Source organism: Struthio camelus, chromosome 3, assembly GCF_040807025.1.
Source record: "Struthio camelus isolate bStrCam1 chromosome 3, bStrCam1.hap1, whole genome shotgun sequence".
NCBI lineage: Eukaryota > Metazoa > Chordata > Aves > Struthioniformes > Struthionidae > Struthio > Struthio camelus.
This window is the reverse complement of record NC_090944.1, coordinates 57787204-57811674: the sequence shown is the minus strand read 5'-3', so window position 1 is coordinate 57811674 and position 24471 is coordinate 57787204. Positions and strand designations below refer to the sequence as shown.

General features: G+C 40.0%; 1 protein-coding gene across 11 annotated transcripts in view; it reads right to left on the bottom strand.

The window, feature by feature from the left end:
• Nucleotides 1-24471, bottom strand: part of LIN28B (lin-28 homolog B) — a 111957-nt gene that overhangs the window by 30481 nt on the left and 57005 nt on the right. For all 11 annotated transcript variants that reach the window (XM_068937902.1, XM_068937905.1, XM_068937906.1 and 8 more), the window contains one exon: nt 18666-18850. In XM_068937902.1, coding sequence (XP_068794003.1) covers nt 18666-18850 — 185 coding nt within the window. The remainder of the gene's footprint in view (nt 1-18665; nt 18851-24471) is intronic.

Below are 24471 nucleotides of genomic sequence, written 5' to 3'. Positions count from 1 at the left end.
CCAGCGCACAAAATCCCTCTCTCGCCGCTGAGGGGTAACGCGGAAGCCACAGCACGCCTACCGGGAGCCTGGTCCTCGGCTCAACGCCACTCCCCTGCCACACTTCTGCACATCTGCGGCTGCTGCACACACCTTCATTTGTACTGACCTTCACAGATAATATATGCCTTGCAGACGCACGTGTGTGCACGCGCACACACACACAGTACTTGTGGCCCCTGGGCAGCTACAAGCACCAGGTGAGCACCGAGCCTGGAGCGTTAAAGGCAACCCGCGTCCGCCCCGGTAAAGAGCTGTGTCTCATCTGTGGAGAGCTCTGGCTCATCGCACACCCCGGACCAGCACTGCAAAGTGCACAGGTACAAGCCGTGCTACCACTCTGTCTCTTGGCAGCTATTCTGCACGGCCATAGCTGACCCGTGTTTGGCACTCCACTTCCCCTGAATCATATAAAATGGGCAAGTTAAAGAAGCTTCTCAAACTATTCCTCACCTTCCTGGGGCAAAAAACAGGGACAAAAGGAAAGCAAGAGCTGCAACATTGCTGATTCCAGACCGAAATGTGTTAAGACACCAGTCTATAGACACTGAAAGCCATCAGCTCATGGGACGCATCAGATCGGAAGCAGCCCTGCTGCCTTTATCTGCACGAGGAGGTGAGCACTGCCCACCGCTCTCCTTTAATCCAGTCAGCCCCAATCCCACCTACAACCTAGTTCACACCCTGAGATCCCATTCACCACTCAGCACACTCTCCTCCCGTCACTTCCACCCCTCCTCTGCTCCCAGGCATCACCTTTAGTTTCCACACACTCACATGCAGGTACGCACGCCGCTGCAGAGGCCACAGCTGAAAACTTCCAAGGAAATATGGACTCGTAAACTGACAAACTTGAACTATCCTTTAATAAAATAACACTTTTTGGGGGGGGGGAAGAGACTTATTTTAAGTCGTCTTAGTGAGAACTGACATGAAGCAGTCCCTGTGGATTTTTTTTTTTTTTTAATAAACAGGAATCTGCTTTAAGACAACAATTGCAAATTAAATGAAAATAGATTTATATGCCGCACACAAACTGCAGCCCTCTACACTGTAACAAAAGATGCAAGCTTAAGCAAATTTACCACCTGCTACTATGGAGAGGGAACGTGGTGATATCCTGTTCCTAATCCAGCATCTCATTATAGCAGCTGGATGTTTCCATTACAGTGATTAGCGTGCTTTACAATGCATGTAGTGCCATCATTAACTTCCAGCACTAATATCACTTTGTCTTTCATATACTTTTCACTTACAGTTTCAGTCAGAATCTGTAATTCAAGAAACGTTTGCAGGTTGGTGAAAACTCTCAAACGACCTTCAAGGGCAAGACCATACATGCAAAAAGCCTCTATCATTACATCTTTACTTGTGTTGTTGTCCTAATGAGAATAAGTCATCACAGATATACTGATTTAGCTTCATTTTGCCTACTAGGCATACAGCAAAGGTTACCTGGTAAAAGTTCAGTGCAGAAAGGAAATATGACAAAATGCAAGAAACATTAATTAGTTCCTGTCAGCTTTACCTTGCAACTATGAAAACTGTATTTTTTAATTGATGAGGTCTTCAAAGGTACATCTCATTCTGAACTGATCTCTGATTAAGTCATCTCTCATTTGACATCTACTTTCTTCAATGCAATTGAGGCATCTTTTCATAAATACGCTGTGAATGCAACAGATTTGACCTTTTGCTTTTTCACAGTAAAAGTCCATCTTCTATAAAATACATCTTAACATTACACTAGTGCAAAGACTATTATTTTTCTGCCAAATTCAAAAGCTTTGAAGTTTGATTAATTCTTACGCAAGAATTACGCAACAAATGCAGGTCATTATGAAAAATGAGATATATTAAGATATACTTGCACAATTTTAAGAATAGCTATCACCTAAAATATCTCACAGGCATTCAAGAAGTTCACCTAGCAGTCGTGAAGCAACTACAACCTCTACCTACAAAGAAAAACAACATATGAATCTTTGCTGGCTTTTTCATTTTCAAATTTAACAGCAGAGCAACACAAAACCCAATAGTCCTTTCAACAAAAAAAGACCACTGATCATTCAGATTTCTGAAACCTTCTGAATGAAACTACATTAATATAAAAGGTATTTTCTGATGAGTTCTTGTTTTGAAAAGAAGGGGGGCAGTACAGGCTAAACCCTAGAAAGCAGAGCATAAGAAACCATCTCTTTACAGCAGTTCACGGTAAGGAAATGACTCAGCTGAAGTAAATTAAAGAGTCCATTTGGAGACACTGATTCTAAGAGCACTGCGGGAACGCAGTCAGAAATCTACTGGTAAAGCTGCACTGGAAGAAATGTCAACCTCCACAAGCACATAAGCCTGAAAATACTACTTGCAGCATTCTGGCAAATTTTGTTCATCCTTGCAGCAATTTTTGTTGTGAAAAGAACATGCAAAGAAAGTGAGGATATGGATTCTTTATGCATTTCTCACCTAGATCAAGCAAAAATGAAGCAGGTCTTCATCACAAAAATCCAAATAACATTTCCAAGTCATTCAAAATTATTTTATAACTTCTTGAGTTCAGAATTCTCTTTTCCTCAGACTTGGCAAACAGTCTATTCTTCCTTGCAAGCTACTATATACAAACCTTGGAGGCCTTTCTTAGCACATTCAGAACTAATCCAACATCTATTTAGTGACAAAAAACTTCCCTTCACACCAGTTTTCTATCTGAGGATCTTAGGGATCTATACACTACTTCTAAAGGGTCTCCAAAAGATAATTAGGGAAATCAGGCTTATGGATAGGATGCTTGAATCGGTACACACCTCCAACAAAAATCCTGGGGAAGGGGTTTCCCAGATTAAAGAAAAAAATCACTGCTCTCTAATAATTCAAATGACCAAGAATCAAGATTATTATTGTAATTATTATTGCAATTGTACTGTGATGTTACCAGTACTGTATGAACTAAGAAGGAAGCCACTTCTACCTCGAAGAGTTTCCTATCCAAGCTATCTAAGCAGACAGAACAGAGGGAGGGTACCGAAAGGGGCACAAGCAAACGAGTTCTCTGAAGTCATGTGAGACGCCTATCTTTGGAGTTGCCTACCTTTTTTCCTCTGTTAATCCAAGTGCTTTGTTCCTTCTCAGTGATTCCTGGTGAGCATCATCACGTGTTCTCGCAACCGGGTTAACAAAACCATTCTGTAAAGTTGAATTAGTTCTCCATCCGTTCTGCCTATTTATTTAACCACAGACGCGGTTGACAAGGAAGAATCACAAAATGGCTGACCAGGAACCACCCCCTTTTAGTCTAAAAGTTCAACTGGAGGAACAGGTCTCCCAGGATACAACAGCCTTCAGGGTTGGTCCTGCCCCTTCAAATACTCCTCACCTCTCCCCCGCCCTATGCTGGGGATGGGGGGGGGGGGATGACACACCTGGTCGCAGCAGTGCTCCCAAATGGGGGGCACGCCAGCTGGCCATGGTGGTACTCCTGGAGGTGTGGGGGCACACCTGGCGGTGGCTGTACTCCAGGGGACGAGGGGCATCCCTAGCCGCAGCCAGCAGACTTGGCCATTTGCTCCATTCAGGAGAACGGTTCAGAGGCTGCTGCACTCCACAACAGCTCCTACTGCATCCCCTTCCTTCCCTTCCATGAGGAAGGGAGAAATGATGGTGATCATTTTGCTCTATTTACCTCAAATTCAAGTCAAAGCTAAAACTGCAAAGGGAAGATTTCAACCTTTAGAGAAATAGTTTGGAAAGTCATGAGCTTGTGAATGAGGGATCTAAATCACACACATCTCATATTCTTTACTGCCAAAAGAATGATAATAACGTGCCAAGATTAGACACTGAGACGTACAGATGGTTGCCTACTTGAGCTTAACTATATTTTGTAGTATTTTAATTTAATCAGTAGATACAACTATAGGAGAAGTACCCATACACTGTTAGTCAGAGCTGGGGCCTTTTTTTTTTTTTTTGGCTAGGTAGGTTTGCCCACTATGTCTATTTTTTCTGCATGTGATACTGAAGCCACTTTACTTGCTCTTTAAACAAACAAAATGTAATTGTTTACATACATCCTCGCACTTGCACAATTTTCAGATGTGGAAAGTTGTCTTTTTCTAGATCATAACGTCTTTGAAATCAATTGTGCAGATGAAAGATTAGTCCTCATTCTTTAAAATATCAACAAATTTTAAATTATGACAGACAAGAACAAACCAATAATGCTGTTTTCTTTTAAAACAATTTATAATCTCTGAAAGAACATTCATGGTCGACACGTTCGCTTCAGAAAAGAATTCACATTTGAAAGGCTGTAAGAAAAATAGATGCTCACAAATGTCTTTAAGCACCAGGATCAGGAATTTTTAACATACGAATAACATTTCCCATGCACGGAGAGCACCTGTATCCTCCAATGAGAAGGAGGGGTCTGTAGCAGACTGCAAGCAAGATCCACATTCTACAACACTTACTACACGCATGTACTTATTCCTCCTGGTATCAGTGATGCTACTTAGAAGAAACAGAGCCAATCGAGTGTACAGTGATTGCAGTATCAGCTCCTGAATTATTCCATTAAAAATAATGTTGGAAAAAAGCATTTAGTACACAAAATATATAGCATGCTTATATTGAAGGGACATTATGATTCTCCAATTAAAAAAAAAATATCTTCAGAGTTAATCTCCTCAAATAATATAAATTGCTTGCATCAACAAACACAGTACAATTAGCTTGTTACCCTTAAACTGAGTTTAAAATAAGCAAATTGTCTGATGACTTTGATGTTTTCCACCCAAAATGTGCTGGCTAATTTTTCCATTCCAGTTCCCATTCCAATCTTTTAACTGCCTTAATCTCCTGCCCTCAGATGTTGACCTCCTAAGAACAGAGGTCATAGGTTAGAACAGACAGACCTCAAAAGATCTGCACTATCAATTCATGCCTGAAAGATTTCTCCTCCACAAAAGAACCACTAAAAAAGCAAATTCCAAAATCTGGCTCCGCATACCTTATAAAAGACAAACTTGATGCATTATAGACATAAATGTTCTAAAAAGCCTGGATCTAAACAACATGAATTAATTTCGATCTGACAGAAAAAAAAAAACAAAAAACTAAAAGCAATGGAATCAACACAAAATAATGACTGAACTTCAAAGATAAAAACAGAAAGCCCTAGCAGGGAGAGAATTCAGAGTCACCTTCTTTAACTATGAACGAGTATGTTCTAAGTGTTTGTCAACTTTATGTTCTAAAGTAGTATTTTTCCCCCCCATGGGCATTTTTAAATACAATTTGTTTTCCTGTAAGGGTGAAAGCACGATATAGCTAACTCAGAAAATAAAACAGCAGCAGTTTACACAAATTTTCCTGATTCTTGGTGAGACTACTCTCTTATTTACTTGCCAAAATCAGTCCTGCAACAGATTCCTTATTTGGTCAACGCATACACAAGTCTCACGAAAAAACCGCAAGACCTTTCTTTTCAACACATAAATGAAAAGTATAGATTGCAAAGGAGAAAGATAACTTCATGAGGCTCCAGTGAGTTAGAAATACGGGGACAGCACAAAAGTCCCATTTGACAAAATTATTTCTGAGCTCCAGGAAAAATGTTAAGTTATGCAATGTACATAAGGGCAAAAAAATCTAAAAATGATTAACGATACTTCCACATTAATAAGCTCCAATTGAACTATTTAACAAAAAGTAAATTAAAACACTCCATGAATTCTTTTTTGACTTAGCAAAACTAAAGTGATTAGCACATTTTAAAATAACTGTTAAGCTGAGATGTACGCACATATGCTTAGCACTGATTATGCAAGGAACTAACCATGATTCCCCAAAAATATATTTAAGTGCAAAAACTTGGAAAAATGCACTGGACCAAAGACAAATTAAACAATCTTTCATATACTTAATAGAAAGAAGCGATTTATTTCAATCAATTCAGTAAAACAAACAGAAGTAAAATTGAACCTTCAAAAAAGTAAATAAATAGAATTTTCCTTACATTTGAGCTATGCGCGATTTCTAAGCCTATCACCAACAACTGATGATTCCCTACCATGATAGGAAGGAGCGAAAGTAAAACTGCGTAATTGTATAGAACAACGAGCCTCACTATGCAGACGCACACACTGACACACACACTCTTGTTCTCTTGTTTTGTACGGTTATAATTTAGCACAACAAAAAGGCAGAAGCACTCAATTTAAACTCTAGCAAATTTGAAGCTGAAGTTGAAACATTTCAACTATTTCAACTTTCTATATTGGTCGAAAGTTATCCATTTATCATTGAGGAAATCAAAGCACTCTAGTTAAACTTTGATGCAAAGGCTGTTGCAACATAAATTGCAAACAATGAAACAAGAGCAGTCTGTGGTTTGCTATTGTTTTCAAAACTGTCTAAACTAAATTAAATGCTCAGCACTTAAACTGTCCAACAGCTGAAAGAGTCCAACAACTCCAAGTTACTTCTAGGCTAAAAAAAAAAAGTCAATCAGTACAAAAGCAGGGCAATTTAAAACTATTTTTTGTACTTTCAACTGTTCATTGTAAAAAATCTAGTGCCAGGAGACTCAATGCCAGTAAGATGATAAATGAATGGAGATCAAAGAAAATAAATCATATAGCTCACTCCCATATTTCATAGTGACCCTTCCCAATTCCTCCTTCCTTAGCCTTTCCACAGGTCTGTTACTGAGCCCCACCGACTTCATCAATAATGCCAGCCTCGCTATTGCTCCAGCTCTGCCACCGCCACCCTTGCTCTTTCTTGCATATGTGCAATTGCTTCTATGAAACCAGCCCCTTCATCCTTGCCATGGAACATCACAGTACGTTTTCAAAGCAAAAAATAGCCCTCACATCCAGCAACAGCATTCAGGCTAACTTCTACCCACTGCCTACAAATTCAGTATTCAAAAAAGGAGGGAATAATTTATATTGCGGTAACGGCCCGTACACTATATGCCGACACGCTATATAACCATATGATGATGGCCTTTTCTCATTTGCTGCATAAAGTGGATGGCAGCTACTGCATGCTTCCTCTTTATCCTACTCAGTTCAATGCCTGCCCTCACCACTATATCCACCTAAACCTTGAACACTATACAGAAGTGTGGACTTTGTTTGGGGTTCTCACTAAGGTATCTTAACGCATTACAAACACTAATTACTTTGCAACGTCTCTATGAAATTGAGCGGTTTCACAGATCGCGAAGTAACATACAGGATTCAGGAGCACGAGAAAAATGCCAAAGCCGTTTTCCAAAGAAGTCTTACTTTAGGTGCCCAATTTGAAACGTTAGAGCCTATAATAGAGCACTTAGTATTTTATAGCACCTGATATGTTTAAGGCAAAGCTCAAACTGAGCAACTGTTAGAGCTCGGAGCATGTGGTGGTTCTGTAAAACAAAATCCAGATGTCTCACGTTTGTCACCCAGTAAATGAGGAACACACAGTGAGCGAACTGCAGCAAAAAGGCCTATTTCAGATCAACATTCCCAGATCTCCTAGAATCACCCCAGTCTCCACAGGGCGGCAAAGTAGGGGCCTCCTTCCCACCCGAGCGCCAGCTCGGTATGCATGAGCTCCTGACATCGAGCAGCCTTTCAAAATGGAGGACACCTTGATTCAGTTCCTGGTTCTGCCTGAGGGGATTCAAAGACTTCTCTGCTCTCCCTGAAGAGTGCCCTAACTACCCGCTTTTAGGTTATAATGTGGAGGCTTGGACATCTCTGTACTTCTCATGTTGGCAGTGTTCAATGCTCCCGCCACCCCCCCAGCTGCCCCGGCTGTGCTGGCCACCCTGCCCCAGCTCTTCTCTTCCTTCTCCTTCCAGATCTCCCCCAAGTCTGTGCTTGCTTTCATGTTCCTTCTCCTTCCTAATCTTCTCCCTGTTAATGGTCCTCGCAGCATTTTCCTGCTTGTGGGACCGTGGCCAGCACAGGAGAGTTTCTTTTTGAGCTCCACTGTCTCTTCACTTAACAGCTCCCTGTAATCTGGAGAAGCGACCACCAAGTCCCACTTGTGTCTGCTGCCTCGGGGTGGGGGACGCTAAGTCACTCAGTAGGGGTGGCTTAAACCAGTATCTTGTGCCACAAAAGTCCACCTTTCCTGGTGTAAATATGCCTTTAAATCTGCGATCCTCTTCAGGACAAAGACTATGTCTTAGGATTCGTTTGGGGAGTCCTTTAATACCCTGTAGGTACAATCGTTAAAAAAAAAAAGGGGGGAACAACAGTAGGGTGATTGCAACACCGCCAGGATGATGACTACTGCTGTGACACATTCCTCTTGTCAAGAAGCTTAATAGTTCATTATGTAAGATATTGAAGTAAATTCACATTTTTAATGATTCCTATTTAACTAGGGTTGATCTTAAAGTGTCCAGGATAGAAATATGAAGTCACTGCTAATAAAAGAAACAGTTACAGTGATTTGAAATTAGATTACTGCACAGACTTCACTGATTTGAAATTAAAGGGCTCCAGAACTTTCATTCGTTCTGAAAAGCTTCAGTTCATCATCTGAGGTAAATCAAAGGCAATGTTTTGGGAATATCTGCTTTTAGCAACTATGCTTTCATTAAGTTTTCTCCAACTTTCAGGTTCTTGGTATTTTTTTAAACAGGTTAACATACATGGCATTTTCTTTTTCCATGATCTGAAATCACCATTATAGTATTTCCTAGTGTTATATATTTATTACGTGCTTTGAGCACCTTTGCTAGGTCATGCTGGAATGCAACACATCAAGAAAAGCAAGGAAACACAACTGTTTTTCTGTAATAAAAGGAATTTGGGGCTTAAATATTTACCTTGAACATTTTTGCAGTGAAATATTGCACAGAGTCTGCGCATCCTCTTGTAACACACACAGAAGTTAAGGTTTTGTCCTGCAAGCAGTTCTGTTCTCAGCTCATTGGCAGCAATGGAGGGTCACATGAGCAAAAAGCAGAACTGTCTGTAAGTCAGGGTCAGCATCAGCTTAAAAAGAAACTTCCACTATCAGGGAAATCTTCAAATTATGCCCTCTCATCTATTACTTTCAAAGCATGAGCTTAAGTGAGTACAGAACTGTGCTGTAAAAAATGCATGCACTTTTTTTTTCCTTTACACCTGTCCACTTGAAAGATCCAAAGAGTATAATAGTGTAATAATGAAATAGAATATAGTAAGAATTACAATAAAAATTATAAACTATAATAAAAAAAATAAAACTGTGAGAGAAATGTGAATTAAGGGAGAAAAGATGCTAGTTATATTAGGAAGAGTCACAGGAACAGAAGTGATGTTTTTAAAATTATTTACTGAAATACTATTAACATATTTCCTATTGAAGTTAGGTATAATCTCCACCAAACGGTGCCGAATTCCCAAACATAAAACTCTTGAATTCTTTCTTTCTTCTAAATTCCCTGAGAGATGGGGAGTCATTACTTCAGGACTAGAAAAAGCAGTTTATATCTGTTTCACAAAGTCTGCAGTGCTTTCTTCTTGAATTAACAGTATTAAGCACTATGCGTGGTAGTAACTCGGTGTAAAATGAGCTCTCATGAGATGAAAAGGAAGTATGTAAGAGTATGTGAGTGGCAGTAGAGAGCGGAGGATTTTAATCTTAACTGTCTTCTTTCTTATTGAAAGAAATATTTCTTCTTTGATTATTCATGAACGTTTTTGAAATATATTTAAATGTACAAACAAAAATATCTTTATTTAGCATATCCTTAGTTTAATTTTTAAATAGTCTATGTGCGTAAAGGTGTTTATTCCTTCTAGTTATCCGAATCAGCCTCTCTCTTTTCACCCCCTAAAACCTCCTCCAAAACAAAAAAAAATACCACCAGTAAAGCACATGCTTGTCCTACTAAAGAGAAAATAAGAAAATGCTCTCAGAAGAGTTATGCTCTTAAATGTTGAGCAGGGTACAAGAGATCATCATAAGCTCTTCCAGTTGCAATAGGATTTTAGGAGCTGATCATAACAACAGCAGGTTCAAATGGGATGGCTGAAAAGGTTACCACCTTTAGGTGTCTGCCCCTTCCCTCTCCTACATATTGCCGCCCCATGGCTTCACCACTCAAGAAGCAGCTCCTGCCTGCTGAGGTTTGCAGCCTGGCATATTAAAACAAAACAGTTTCTAAATTGTCCACAATACTCTTTGTAGTAATTTACTTGCCCAGACCCAAAGTAAAACTACAGTGGGATCATAACACCACAGTAAAGGTCTCAATGTATGTTAGTATTACACTGTAGATGAGTGATAGCTCATCTCTCGATGAAGGAGGTGAAATACTCAGAAAACATATGAGGCCCAAACAGACATCCAATTAAAGGAAAATATTCTGCGTTCTGAAAACAGTGTATGTACTTAAGAGACCCATCTGCTATGCAGGGACAGTTTTACTTTATATGAGGCTGTATAAAAATGACACCTTCCTACTCACTTCATCTGTTCCTTGTACATTTTTGGAATTGTATCTACTTACTTTAGCATCAAATTTAGATTTCTTACTATAAATACTATGAAAAATGTGGAGACTGTTTCTTCTTAACTGCACACACAGACAAATAGATGTTTAAGACATCTTTATTCTGGCTCTACTCTGTCCTTAATACAAGCTCCCAATGAAGCATATTAGGCTTGGATATGACGTAAGGAAAATTGGGCAAACCTGCTACCAGGTTCCTAGGTCTTGCTTCTGCACAGAAATATGCACCTTCCCTTAAAGCACATGAACAGCCCTATAAGAAGGCACTTAAGCTTAAAGGCAAGCACATACTGAAGTGCATTTTGTTGACTTCTGAGCCTTACTGCACAGCCTAATTCTTGCTTTCACCCAAGTGGGTAGGCTGAACCACCGTATGGAACCTCTACATGCTCAGAAAAGCTTAACTAGCGACACATGATCTGGGGGAAAAAAAAAAAAAATTATTTCAAGTTGTCTTATAGTGAATTTCATTATTAAAAATGGGTGAAACAAAAAACAGCCCTTCAAATGAGTGAAGAAATGCTAGTAATCCCACCCAGCACGCTATAGCAGTGTGCCTAGATACCCCAAAATCACTCTAACTGGTCACTGTCTCAGAAGCCTGCAGCTGGTAAGTCATCCAATCAAACCTTCTATCCTGTATCTAACTATAAGCACTTGCCTTTGTAAATTAAATAGTGTCTCTAGGTTTGCAATTTTGTAAGCAATTTCCTAAGTGTCTTCTGAAAGGAAAAGTTTTATTCTGCCATTATGTATATTATTATGCACAACTGTGACAATCTCTACACCTAGCTCCAATATGTGATATGTGTATTGATCTTTTGGCTCTGCATCCTGGCTCCTTAGTGGTGGAGCTACAGAAGTAGGCAGCAAGAGAAAGTCATTAGCCTTTGAGGAAGGCAACTGTCAGCACTGTGTGTTAGGCCTGGGGGTAGAAGCCGGCCCTCAGAATCTAGGTTCTTCCTTTTTATCTCAGGTGAGGGTTTCCTGCTTGTGCCCTTGATCTGGGATACTTATTCTCCCCTAGCTACAACACCTGACATTTCCAGAACAGACTGAAGCTTATGTACACCCTAAGGCTGCAAATGAAATCATGCCCAGTAATGTATGACCCACAGATGTCAAGCACTATACACACCAGTCAGTGGCAGTTGTTTTGTCTCTCCTCCCTTAAGCCACCTGCCTTTCATCTTCTTTCGATGAAGAAAACATTCTGTCTTAGACAGCCCATCCTGTTCCAGCCATGTTGGACACACTGAGGCCTGGAAGCAGGCCTGAATATTCGGTATGCACAAACGCCATGGTTGCTGAGCTTGCTTAAACACAGATGGATGATTTGGAGATTTTAATGAGGACTATCTAATGAATACATGCAACAACACTTTTCAGAGGCTTGTAACTTAGATTTGGATAGGTTTGCACAAAGACAAGGAAAGATAACCTCCTGGCCCTGAGATCCATTTCCAAGCTAGGTTTCGAGCCTCTGTTCCAAAGTACCAAGTGGCAGCTATTTAAAAAACGTATTTAAAAATCTTTTAACCCTATTTAAAAAGCTTTCTGGTTGTGCCCCACTCTTGGAAAAACCCGGACTGTTGCTGAGCCTTCCAAGAAAATTGTCAGCCTGAAGAAAGGAGTAAGTATTGAAAACTTTGTCTCTAATGATTAAAGTCCAGCAAAGTTATAACCTTGTGAAAGTACTGGACTGCAGTATAAAGCTCTTAGGCTTTTTAATCTAGCATCATTCTGCTAGTTCTGTCTGTAATGAGCAGTTCATATTAATTTAGTGCCTTATTATGGCATCATCAGCAAATACTGATAATAAGATCAGGTAAGAAAGCACACTGCAGACTGGTATTTAACCCCCTCTTTCTAGCCTATTGTCTAGATACGTGCAAATTATAGACTATGTAAAACTCTCTACGAGTAATCTCAAATTCTGCTTTAGGATCCAGGAAGAAGCTGTGTCCAGCTCTCCTCCTCAAGTATTTAAAGTAACATCAACTTGTCTTTCAGGAATTAGGTGCTGATACTGAAGAAATGCCTAAACCACTGATTGCCAGAGATGGCATATACCTCCCTACTTCTTTTACGTTTAGTCCTCAAACATATGTAGTACTGTTGGAAACAGGATACTCTATGGTACTGTCGGCAACAGGATACTAGGCTAGAGGGACCTTATTCCACATGGCAGTTTTTATGCAAGAGAACAAAACATGTAGTTGTCCTCATGCTCCCCGAACCCGAGAGGGGGCTCAAACAACACTGGAAACAGGAACTAGACATGCAGCAGAATCACAATGAAATATGAAAACAGAAAACAGCCAAGAGAAATGCCTGCACTTAAAGAATCAGAAAAGCAAGAGTGAAAGGCCTGAAAGAAAGAGATGCTTGCCATCTAAAGGTCGGTTAAAGAAAGAGTCAGGGAGAAGGAAACGTTCACATTTTCTAACTGTGGAACGGCACCCTCAGGTGAGCTTCTTCAGCAAGGCAGCAGTTCTAAGAAAACTGCGCAAGAGTAATGCTACTTCTGCATTACTGTTGTGCTGGTTTCCTCTTTACAAAATGGCAGAACTGTAAATATTATCCTTCTCTGAGAAGAGCAGGCAAACTCAACCTTTTGACAGTTACGTGCCAATAAAGGCACAACACTCAACTTTCCACGCCTTCTCTGGCCGGCTCTTCTCTCTCCTTTGGTTTGCCCCCCCTCCGGTCCCGGTGCCGCCTCGCGCTGCGGCGGGGCCAGTGCCACAGCTCGCTTTCACCGTCCTGCGCGGCAGTCCCCCTTCCCTGCTGCTGTGCTCCCTCCACCACCCTCGTTATGAGCACCCCCTCATCTGATCCCATAGCAAGCTAATTCATAACACTAATTCCAACAAATAAAAAGTGGCGAAGGTGGAGGACGAGAGCAGGGGTTTAAGTGCCCCTTTCAGTGTAGTCAACCTTGTCTTGCCACCTGGCTCCTGGAGGGATGGGCTTTTCTCATCCGCCTTGTCCCCACCCACCTTTCAGGCACGGCTTTATGAGCTTCTCTCCTTTCTGTACTAGCTCAGGGCTCTCCTTCACTGCCCATACAACTCTTTACTCAAGTTTCCTCCGCAACAATCTGCTCAGTTTGAATCACAGGATGCTTTTTTATGAAAATTAAACTATACACTTGAACAAGTTATCCTTGGCAGAGATGGAATTTGATGCAATCTGCAGCTTTGCGTCCTGTAACTCCTCTTCCCCAAACTAGCTCTCCTATGTCCTGCTAACTTCAACCCAAATCCCCTCAACAGGACACTGCGTTGCCATTAACTTTGCCTATCTCGCATCAGTTTAACCTCTGTCTGAGCAGTCCATAAGCCTGTAAAGAAGTGATATATGAGAAAGGCTTTAAGATCTTCTCATTACAGTCTGACTTTGGATTATCTGCAGAACATCTTCAGATATTAAACACATTTTCTAGCTGACTCAGAGACAAAGTAATTTTAAATGACAGTTCTTTAGGGAAGTATTTTATTATTTGATTATAGCCCTCCTCAATGGCTGTATTTCAGTTGGTGGTTTACAGAATATGTTTTTATTTTAATTTGACCATCAGTGCTTTTGGTTACATCTAAGAGTTATTGGCAAACACCATTTATTACATCTTAAAATAAAACCACTTTTTTTTTTTTTCCTAGTTCTCTCTCTCTCTCTCTAATAGCTGTCTACACTGGAAAAAAAGTTCTTAAATGCTACATCTATGCTGCAGTGCTCATTACAATTTAGCCAGCTGAGCTAGGAATATACCTTTCTTTCAGTAGCAATATTGCCAGAACATAACTCAGCATTACAATTTCTCCAGTGGCAACGCTTCATTGAGCTCCTTCATTCCCAACAGCTCCCGGCTCCCTTCCCCACAGTCTACTTACAGGGCTGTGCTGTAAACCAAGCGGGTGAAGTGATTCACGTCAAAACCAAAACCTTACAACACACACAGTTATTTATTACGCATTTAAATTCAAACCACTTACTGATACAGTTTATGGTTCACCCATGCCAGAAAGCTTCCCTGCCACAAGTGTGCTGCTAGTGGAGCGTAGCATGGGACCGAAACTTGCTAAACTAGAATTGAGAGATGGAGCTATACCCTTAATTATTTCTTCCTTGTTCCTTCCTTTTTGATTTTATTGCTTTCATTTGATGTAAACCTATCTATACTTCAGAATAAAAAAAAAAAAACTTTTTTTCCAAAATGTTCCACCTGCAGTTAACGCCAAGCAACGCAGATTCAACAGTGCAGATACTCTGCTCAAAAACTATTCAACCTTGCGTTCCAATTAGGAATATTTATAGATTCTGAGTAATACCTCGAGGTCCCAAAGCTAATCCTAGATTCTTGTCCTGCGAGCATCACTTGTTATCTTCGTTAATGTTGTGTCAAAGGTCTGCAGGTCGAATTCATATGAATACAGACTGCACTAAAGAGCAACTTTCCAGACACACGCATTTGTAAAAATAATCTTAAAAAAATTTACAACTAGTAAAATGGTCCTTCCCTCACCTTTTTCTTTTTTTTGGGGGGGGGGGAGGGGGGCCAAAGACAAACACTGGAAATGTTTGTCTAAAAATAGTGATTTTAAATTTTCACCTATTTTTCCCTTGAAAGTTCCCCAGCTTCTTAAAACTAAACTATAGTAAAACAAATAAAAACACAAGCTCTTTTTTTCCTTCCTCCTTTTTTCCTTTTCCGAACCTTATTCTGAGAGGGTGGGCTAGGTTCTCATTTCATTTATTGCACTGCAAATCTCAACATTTCATGGACTTGTCTACAAGTTACTGAACGGTAGATTACGGTGTGAATTCAACAGTGCTTTAACTTTTTTGCATCAACTCCCAGGAGTCTTAAGGAGCAGCATAGAGCACTTTTGTGTCAGACAGCTGACTCTTAAAGTTGAGTGAAACACACTGCGTTCGGGATGCGTTAACAGTTCCTACGCAGGGAGCTGCAGCCTGTTGCAAAGTAACATATTGCAAATTCAATCCCTGGCTTGCTTAGGCAGACAAGCCTTAGAGCCCCAGGGCCGCTACTATGCGTTTACGCCACAATGCACGAGTTCAGAACTGCACCATTTGTTGGGCTGAAACTGCATCCGAGTCTTGTTCAGAAATTTCCCCTTTAGCCCAAATTACTCTTGATACTGTAAGGAAATATATATATATACACACACACACACACACACACACACACACACACACACACACCTACTGTAGGGAAATATATCTATACAGATATAGATATATTTATTATATGTTTTTTGCATATATTTATTATTAATAATATTTATGTTTATATATAGATATATTTCCCTACAGTGGGGGTGTGTGTATATATACATATAGTTATTAAATTATTAAAATTATTTGTTACAAAATTAATTTGACCATCAGTAATGTTGAGCGGGGAAATACTATCAGATCAAGGTCCCATAGCACCAACATTCTGCAAATCTTAGAGACTCTGGGTCTATTGTGGAAATATCACAACACCTACAAACAAGAGCAATGATATTTGGTAACTTCAGTGTCATGAATTCTCTTTTTCTCCTCCTCTCTGTACATACTGCTGCTTTTCCCTTTTTTCCCCACCCCTGCCTTTGCTATCTCTAACTCTTTCTGTCATTCTTTCCTTCTGCCTTATATCCTGCCTACACCACAGCTTAACAGAGTCAAGGGATTCATTTACAAGTGAGACTGGACCCTCACTCTACTGTATTGATATTGTAGAAAAGAGATGAACACAAGAACATGGAATTAGCTTTCATAAATAGATGCATTTTTCATGGTAGAATAGAAATCTTAAATACATTTTCCACTATACATGTTGCAGATACTTTTTTTTACTGGTCAGGTATTCAATCAAAACTGCTTTTCCTTCTAAGCAAGCAAAGACACTACTCCTCACTGAGTGAAAATGTCAGTGCTACTTCAGATATTTCAACCTCCGGAAATTTTGTGGTGTCTTGTCTCCTTCAGTATAACTAGAACTCTGAAGACAGTAGAAGTGGGTAGGTGTTTCTGCCCACATTTTCATAGGTAAACTAAAATTAATTTTGAATTTTTCCTTCTTTAAGGGCAGATGAAACATGAAAGAGTCCACTGGCTCTTGGATTGCCCCCCTGCACCATTTTTCAAGGTGCATCTGTTCAATTTTTTCTATGCTTTAGCTATGACAAGACATAACTGAGAGTGGGATTCATCTCACTTAACCTCAGAGACCTGTAAGATAATTATCTACAGCACTGAAGCTAGGCTCCGCTCCCTTTGTAGCCCACAAAGAGCAACAGCCGTGAGGAAAGATTCATCCCATCTATTTTAGATTACCTAGGATGCTATGAATTACCTTCTGAAAGTACCACTTCCTCTCCACTGACTCCACTCTGCGCTACAGATGCGTACATTTTTTCAAATCAGTGTCTCCTTAAATATGTAAAATTTTTCCTAAGTCTATTTACATCCTATCCCTTTAAATTGCAAAGTTTTTTTGAAGCAAGGACCGTCCTCCCTCATATGCATGTGCAACAAACAGGACATTAGTATCATCATAGCGTAACTGTGGACTTTATCACCATAATATGAAACAACACAACAATGATAACGCTAATTCCCTAAACAGATTAGTAGTTACAGGCCATGGAAAACCAATGGATAAAGAATCTGGAACGCTTTCTTAAAGCAAAAAAAAAAAAAAAAGAAAAAAAAGAAAGATTTTTAACAGCCGTTGCATGCAGCACAGCTCTGAAAGGTCAGATATGCTGACCAATCAAAAAGAAAGCTTTGTCCTGCTTACACAGTCTCCCCTTGTTGCTGTTGTGGACTCTGATCCATTACAGCAGCCACTCAGCAGCAATAAATTTTGTTCATGGCCTCTAGCTTTTACAAAGAAGGTGAAAAGAGGGACAAATATCATGTTGTCTCTCAAGTCCTTAATTAAAAAAAAAAAAAATCAGGGAGGGGTGGAACCCCAAAAGAAGCCTTTTAACAGAGGTGAGGACAAGTAGATTTCTTCTGTATCCAGCAAACAAAAAAGGGAAAAGGCTTCTAATCCCAGTTTCCAGAGGCTGAGCTGCACTTCCTTTTCAGGTGATCCTCTTTCCCAAGCTATTATCTGTTTTAGAATTTGTAATGGAAAAGAGCCGTCTTCTCTAAGTCATGCCATAAATCAAATACTACAGGGCAAAACTCAGCTCTTGGAACCCTCTTACTAGGATCCTCGGATGTACTAAGTATGGTCAGATCTTCACAAACTATATATTCCCCTTCATCTCAGTCGTTACAGCTACTGGGCTCGGCAATACCATGAGGAAAAAGAGAGATTCAGGTAAAGGTGATATTCATATAAATTCAAAAGCTTTTGGGCAGGAAGACTGCCCTTGTGGAACTAGGTGCTGGTGGCTTCACAGTTAAGAACGTTATATAACTTCTTCAAGCCACTGGAGGCAAAAAGTAAAGTGGAATAATACACGTGGGCAGATGCTGCACTTGCATAAGGATGTGCAGCTCTGAAGTCTGCACTGTAAATTATAACATATTATTACAACAATAAGCCACTCTCCAGACCATCAGGCATTAAGGCTTTTGACACCACCTGATATTCTGTTCACTAAGTAAAAATATAATTAATGAAATTACATACACTTTATTAATATTAGGCTTTCAACCTCAACCGCACTACCTACGTTTTCTTCTGTATAGAACTACTGATGCACAGCTAAAAACCCCACTGCCCACAATAGTCTCTTTAGCATACACAGTTCTCAACTAAACATGACATTACTTCTCCTGTATTCAGACTGACCTCTCTTTTCAGTCTTATAGTAGTATTTTCAAAATAATATTACATTCCCTTGCAGGCTCCCTCTAATTCAACATACACCTTCCGAAGTGAAACCAACCAAGTTTGTGATTTATGGAGTTGTGTGGGTACAACTTAGTAAGTCTAATCAAATTACCAGGCTACAAATAAAAGCCAAATTTACATAGAAGGGTTTCCTTTCACAAATGAATAAATGCTGAATACATAACTTTGAGAAAAACTTGCAAAGAAAAAAGCGGGGGGAGGAGAGGGGAGGAAATAGCAAAGTAAGGTAATTACCTATCTCCCTTTGGTTTTCTTTTTTGTACTGTCTTCCCTTTGGGTCGTCTTTCACTTCCTAAACAGGGGCTCCCACCAGGGCCTGTTACCCGTATTGATTCAAGGCCTTTGGAAGATTTCTTAAAAGTAAATTCCACTGGTTCTCCTTCTTTTAGGCTTCTAAATCCTTCCATGTAAAGCTTGCTCTGTAAATAGGAAAAACACTCTTGGTTACCATTGCCTTAAAAACAGTATTTACATTCACAATCAACAGGACAAATGACCCTGTCTACTATCCTGGAACACATACAGGCTGAATAACAGCTTCCTGTGCGTGAGCTAGCAGATGATACTACAAATTATAGTCCTGGACACACTGAAAACATTATTCAACACTAAACAAATAACAAGATCTTATTTTCAGTACGAAAAAAACTGAAATAATAGCTTCCTGTTCTGTGTTGAATGCTATGGATCTAAAAAGGCAGGTATAGTAAATGCTGTGTTCTTCACAAAACCTTCTGTTTAAGAGTCTGTTAAGACATCGTTAACTGAAAAGACTTTTTCAATGAAATGGAAAGAAAGCCACTGCTCATTTCTGAGCAAATTAGTTTATAATCAAAATCATTGTCATTTGTTTTCCTTATATTTGGGACGTAGTTCTGCTGGTCTCAACCAAAGATAGCAATGAACACAAAAGACAGGAGCAAGAGGCTCCTAGCAAAGGCAACTGAAAAATGGCAATTCAAATATCCCTACTAAGCTGCTAAATTTCTGTTCACTCCTGAAAAACCTCATCTTGTTAGCATGATTTATGCATGGACTTGTACTTCAATTCACAGAAAAGGAAATCATTGTCACCAGAGTAAGTGATACAAACAAATACAGATAAACTTTTTGGTATTACACTGTACCAGCAAAGTCTTGGACCAGATGTAGACAATAGGAGCTCGCTGTTGATTTTAATGTAATGAAAATGTTACTCTAATCTGAATTCCTATAAATTATGTACAACATTAAATCTACACCCCAGGACAAATCTGATGAACCAAACTTTTAAATGGAATGTCCATCAAGCTAAGTGAGACATTTAAAAACAAAAAAAGGATAAAATGATAGACACTTGTTGTGCTAAAGATTTATTTAAAAGTTACACATTACATGAATGAGATCAGTTGGACTTACAGAGAATAATACAAAATCCCTGGCAATTTCCATACATTTTCTTTTCTTTTTCCTTTTTTTTTTTTTTTTTTTGCACAAGAGTTATGAAACGTTTTCTTCCTTTGCTCATGAACTCTTCATAGCAAAGAGAAAAATGTATCTTGATTGATTCTTTCTCAGTTCTCCAGCATTCACTTAGCTGAACCACGGAGTCAAGAAGGGAGTCTTCCCTGCAGACACCGTCCCACTCAACTGCATGTCAAAAAAAGCCAAGTGACACTTGGCTGTGTAAGTCACTACCCAAGTCAGACCACAATCCCCGACATAGACTGCAATTCCTGCATCCATCTTGTAGGCGTAACGAGATCTGCAGGACCACGACGCTATTATTCAGGCAGTCTAGCTCAGGCTGTCTAAAACCTCATCCATGCTTTGGGCATGAGATAGCAGGGCCTTCGTAGAAAAGATCTGAAGTTCAGCTGCCTGCCCAGTGGGGGCTATGTGACTGCCTCTCAAGGACGAAAGGGACGGATAGCAGAGGTTGGGGCGCGGCACAGAACCTCCAGGCCACCCACAGGGCTCTTAAGCTCGCATCAGGGTCCCAAGCTTTCTCGTCCAGCATGGCCTTAAGCCTGGCTAAAACTCGTTCCTGGGATTAAGGCTTATATTCAAATAAGGCAGATTCAACTTGAGTTTGGGCCTGAAAGAAGGCTTGTGACTCCTCTCAAAACAGTACAGGCATATCATAGAGGCAGCAATAATTCGCTTATCACCCTAAGAGAAAGTATGGCAAAATAGCCTTCATTTGTATAAGCACACTGCAAATCTTCCAAGGAAAGCACACCAAGAATGCTAGAACTCATGACAGGCAGAATGCAACACTAGATTAAGACATCTAAAATTTAAGTGCCCACATGCTCACATGACCATAGTATTTAAGCTTCTGTTGCGATCACTGGAGTCAATACCTTCAGCGGATTTTAAAACAGACATCGAGAGTGGGAATCAGTTGCCTAAGCACAGGCGTTTTGTGTCAGTTTAGCTATTGTGGAGTACTTGTGAATAGCTCTACCTGCTCCTACAGATTAGCCATGCTCTTCTGGAACTCCTGTGTCATAGCTGCCAGCCCCATGCAGATGACTGGGATAGTCTAGGGCACCTAAAATGGCACTAGACACTTCTGCTCAGGCATCTAAATCCCCTCCCAGGCGGCTGTTCAGGCGGTCTCCTCTGCAGGGTGTACTGACATCATACGTTCGCTGACTTTTAACTGAGCACAAGAATTGACACCTACATAGTCACAGAGAAGATGACGATACTCTTCAACAGGATGCACCGAGGGCAGGACAAGAGGCAACAGGCACAAGCTGCTTCAGGGGAAATCCCATCTAGATATAAGGAAAAACTCTTCACCATGAGAACACTTAAATTGAGAAGCCAAGAGAAGCGATGGAATTTCCCTTCCTGGAAACGCTAAGACTGAGCTCGGAAGGGCCCTAAATAACCAAATCTTCCAACAGAAGGTTGGACCAGACGACCTGAGAGGTCCCTTCCAACTTACATTTTTCCATGGTTTAGATGTCTTAATCTGGAGCTGAATCCCACCCAAGATCAGAAAACAAGATTCCAGTTTCTAGTTCCGCAACAGAGCTGTCTGTCTTAACCTTCCTCTGTCTTCCGAAAGAGGGACACTATTACAAAGTCTATTTCACATAGCACTGATAGACTAAATTAATGATTATAAAACACTTGGGAACATTCATTTCAATGAAACCCTGTGAGAGCACACACAGTTTTGCTTTAAAAAACCCAAGCACCAAACCAACTGAGTTCTCACACTCCACCCAGTAGCAACCACTCAGAATGCGACAAGAAACTGCAAACGCGAGTCTGAGAAAAGGGACTCAACTGTATATAAATTTTTCCAGTAGTCAAAAATAAGCAAGAACACAGTCCCACTGGCTAGAACGCAGGCTATTTTTGCTTATCCAGTTGTGCAGCTCTGGTACACATGGCTCTTCCACCGAATGTTGTAACCCTGTTAAGCATGAGACAAGTACTTGACTTTTTAGGTGAGAGGTCCAGCACTATTTGAAAAGGCAAAGGGGAGAACAGGAAAGAAGAAATGCATATAGTAACTGCTCCCTGAATCTTAAGCACACCAACTTTGGGAAGCGAAAGTATTCGCTTTAGTAGTAAGAAAGAAACATGCAATTCCTCCCCTTCAACAACTGCGAGAAAGTAATTCTATACAAACCAATAAAACAGAATCATCCAGGAAGGCAGCATTACTCCAAGTCCATACTGAAATGTCTAAACAGCAGTATGGGGATCTATGTCACAACAAAGAAACATCCAAGCTCAGCCTATGTGCAGAAGAAACCCCCACCACCCATCACCCTGACAGAACAGATTTTGCCTGCGGCATGGACCCATCCCTAGGTCTACCCACACCTCTTAACTCTGCAGCAGCCACAAGGGGAAATCTTGGTAGGAGGACAGAACTGCACAAAACCTATTTTGTCCCAGGCAAACGCATAGGGTTGAATGTTCCAAAAGAAGGCAATCACTGCAACACAGATCTGTGCTAATCACAAAGGGAACCTCAAACAGATAAACACAAAACCATACTTCCCAATAAGACCAAAGAGACCACGGGTGTTTTTGTCTATTTTTAACTACAACTTAATGAAGAGATATTTAATTCTAAAAGCAAGGCTTACGCATTTTCCCTTTCCAAGTTTCACTATTTATAAAACAAACTCCAAGAGGCTGACATCCGATATACATGAATCATTATGTATTGTACTTTACTTAAAAAAAAAAAAAAAAACAACCGTAAAATGTACAAACCCCTAACCTAAAACAGGGCATCATTAGTACTCTAAAATGCTTTTAGTTTTCTCGTTTCACTGCTTTTAGCAGCATAATTTTAATTTCCAAACACTGCACAATATTTACAAGAGGATTTTCTTTTTATATTTAAAAACCAAAGTTATGGAACAACTATCGTGCTTTCATAAATCATGCATTATGCAAATGTAAATTTCTGCATGTCTGCTTTTCCAAACACACAAGAGAAATGCTAAAAAGAAGGAAAAAACACTCCAAATGACTTGCACAGTACCGTCCTTTACCATAGCTCAACAGTTTGTTTCGGTGTTACAGATGGATTTGGTGCTAACATTGTGTAAACGCATACTGTGCTGTCAGCCAGCTCTCAGTGAGATTCTTTGAAGGTGCAATAACAATTCAAAACCACAGTGAAAAGACGGCATTTGGAAACCGGCAAAAAATATAAAAAAAAAATTAAGAGGGACTCAGTTTTTAAAAGAGTTCAACAAAAAATATCTGTAAAGTTGACTATTTAAATCAAATGTGAAGAGGTCCTGACTAGCTCAATATATTTCTCACATTAGTTAAATAAATAAAACCCACACAATTAAAGGCAGCCAGAGTTTCAAGTCAGTGAACCATTTCTAGAGACCTGAATAGGGTATACGGGCACATAGCCAATGAACAAAGGCAAAACTTAAAAGCAACATGCTTTTCCCTCTTTCTCTCTCTTTCAGCTGTCACAGACTTTGTTGTTATTTTTACCTGCAGTCAATACAGTGATTTCAGACTAGCGCCTGCTTTTTTTCTTTTTTAATGTGACAGAACCCCCCCCCGTTTTTTTTTTTTTAAGTTATCCCATTATTCCTTCGCAGCTTGGCCTGTGACAGCCTCATACACTTCTGTCACAAGTAACAGCTTTGCTCAAAAAGCTGGCAATTTTGTAAGAGCATCCACAAGAAAAAATAAAACTGAAAAAATCAATGTCCGTAAGTTCTTGAAAAGTATCCCCTAGTATGAGGCAAACAAACAAACAAAAAAACCCATAGTAAGTATAAACTGCATTAGCAGGATCGTTGCAAAGAAAATTACCATTTTCTTGGCAGTTTCATGGAGCGCTTACAACTCTCACTTCCTTCCACAAAAGGAACGTTGGAATTAAGGCTCATTACAGGGGTCTAGTCTCCTCTGATACGTGCACATAACCTCTGTGACCACGTGCGCCGGGAAGGCAGAACAGGCTCCCAATAAAGCCCCTCCTCAGAATTTCTTCCTTTGTCGTTTCTAGTCAGGGCCTTACACAACTGCTGTTGTGGACATGAAATTCTTAAGGAAAAAAAAAAGGTTATTTAGGGGCAATTCCGCTTAGATAGTTTATTTTCCGTACCTTTCATTTCTGCCCCTTTTCATCGATTGATCGATTGACTGATTGATTGCTCGGTACAATGACCAGATGCCACTTACATGCCTGCTCAGCAAGGAAATGTTTTTTCCCCACCTATTATTTACAATTAAATCCACACATGAAGGAAAGCATATCCTGAAGCTCAACTGCACTGAAAATTGGAAGAAATTCTCCCCAGAACTACCTCGTACAGCTCTGCCCAGAGTTAGCGATCTCAGGAGTGCTTCTGCAGACTGTTCTACCGCAAAGATTAAGACGATACAAAGGTAAAACAATTAACACTGGATCTATACTAGTGCTCTCACCTGCATTAGGTCAAAGAAAGAGAGTAATTTAATTATTGTACACGGTAAGCACTGGGGGAAGTGCTGGAAAATAATGTAAATTGCATGATACAAGTATGGCTGCAACAGTCCACTGAGT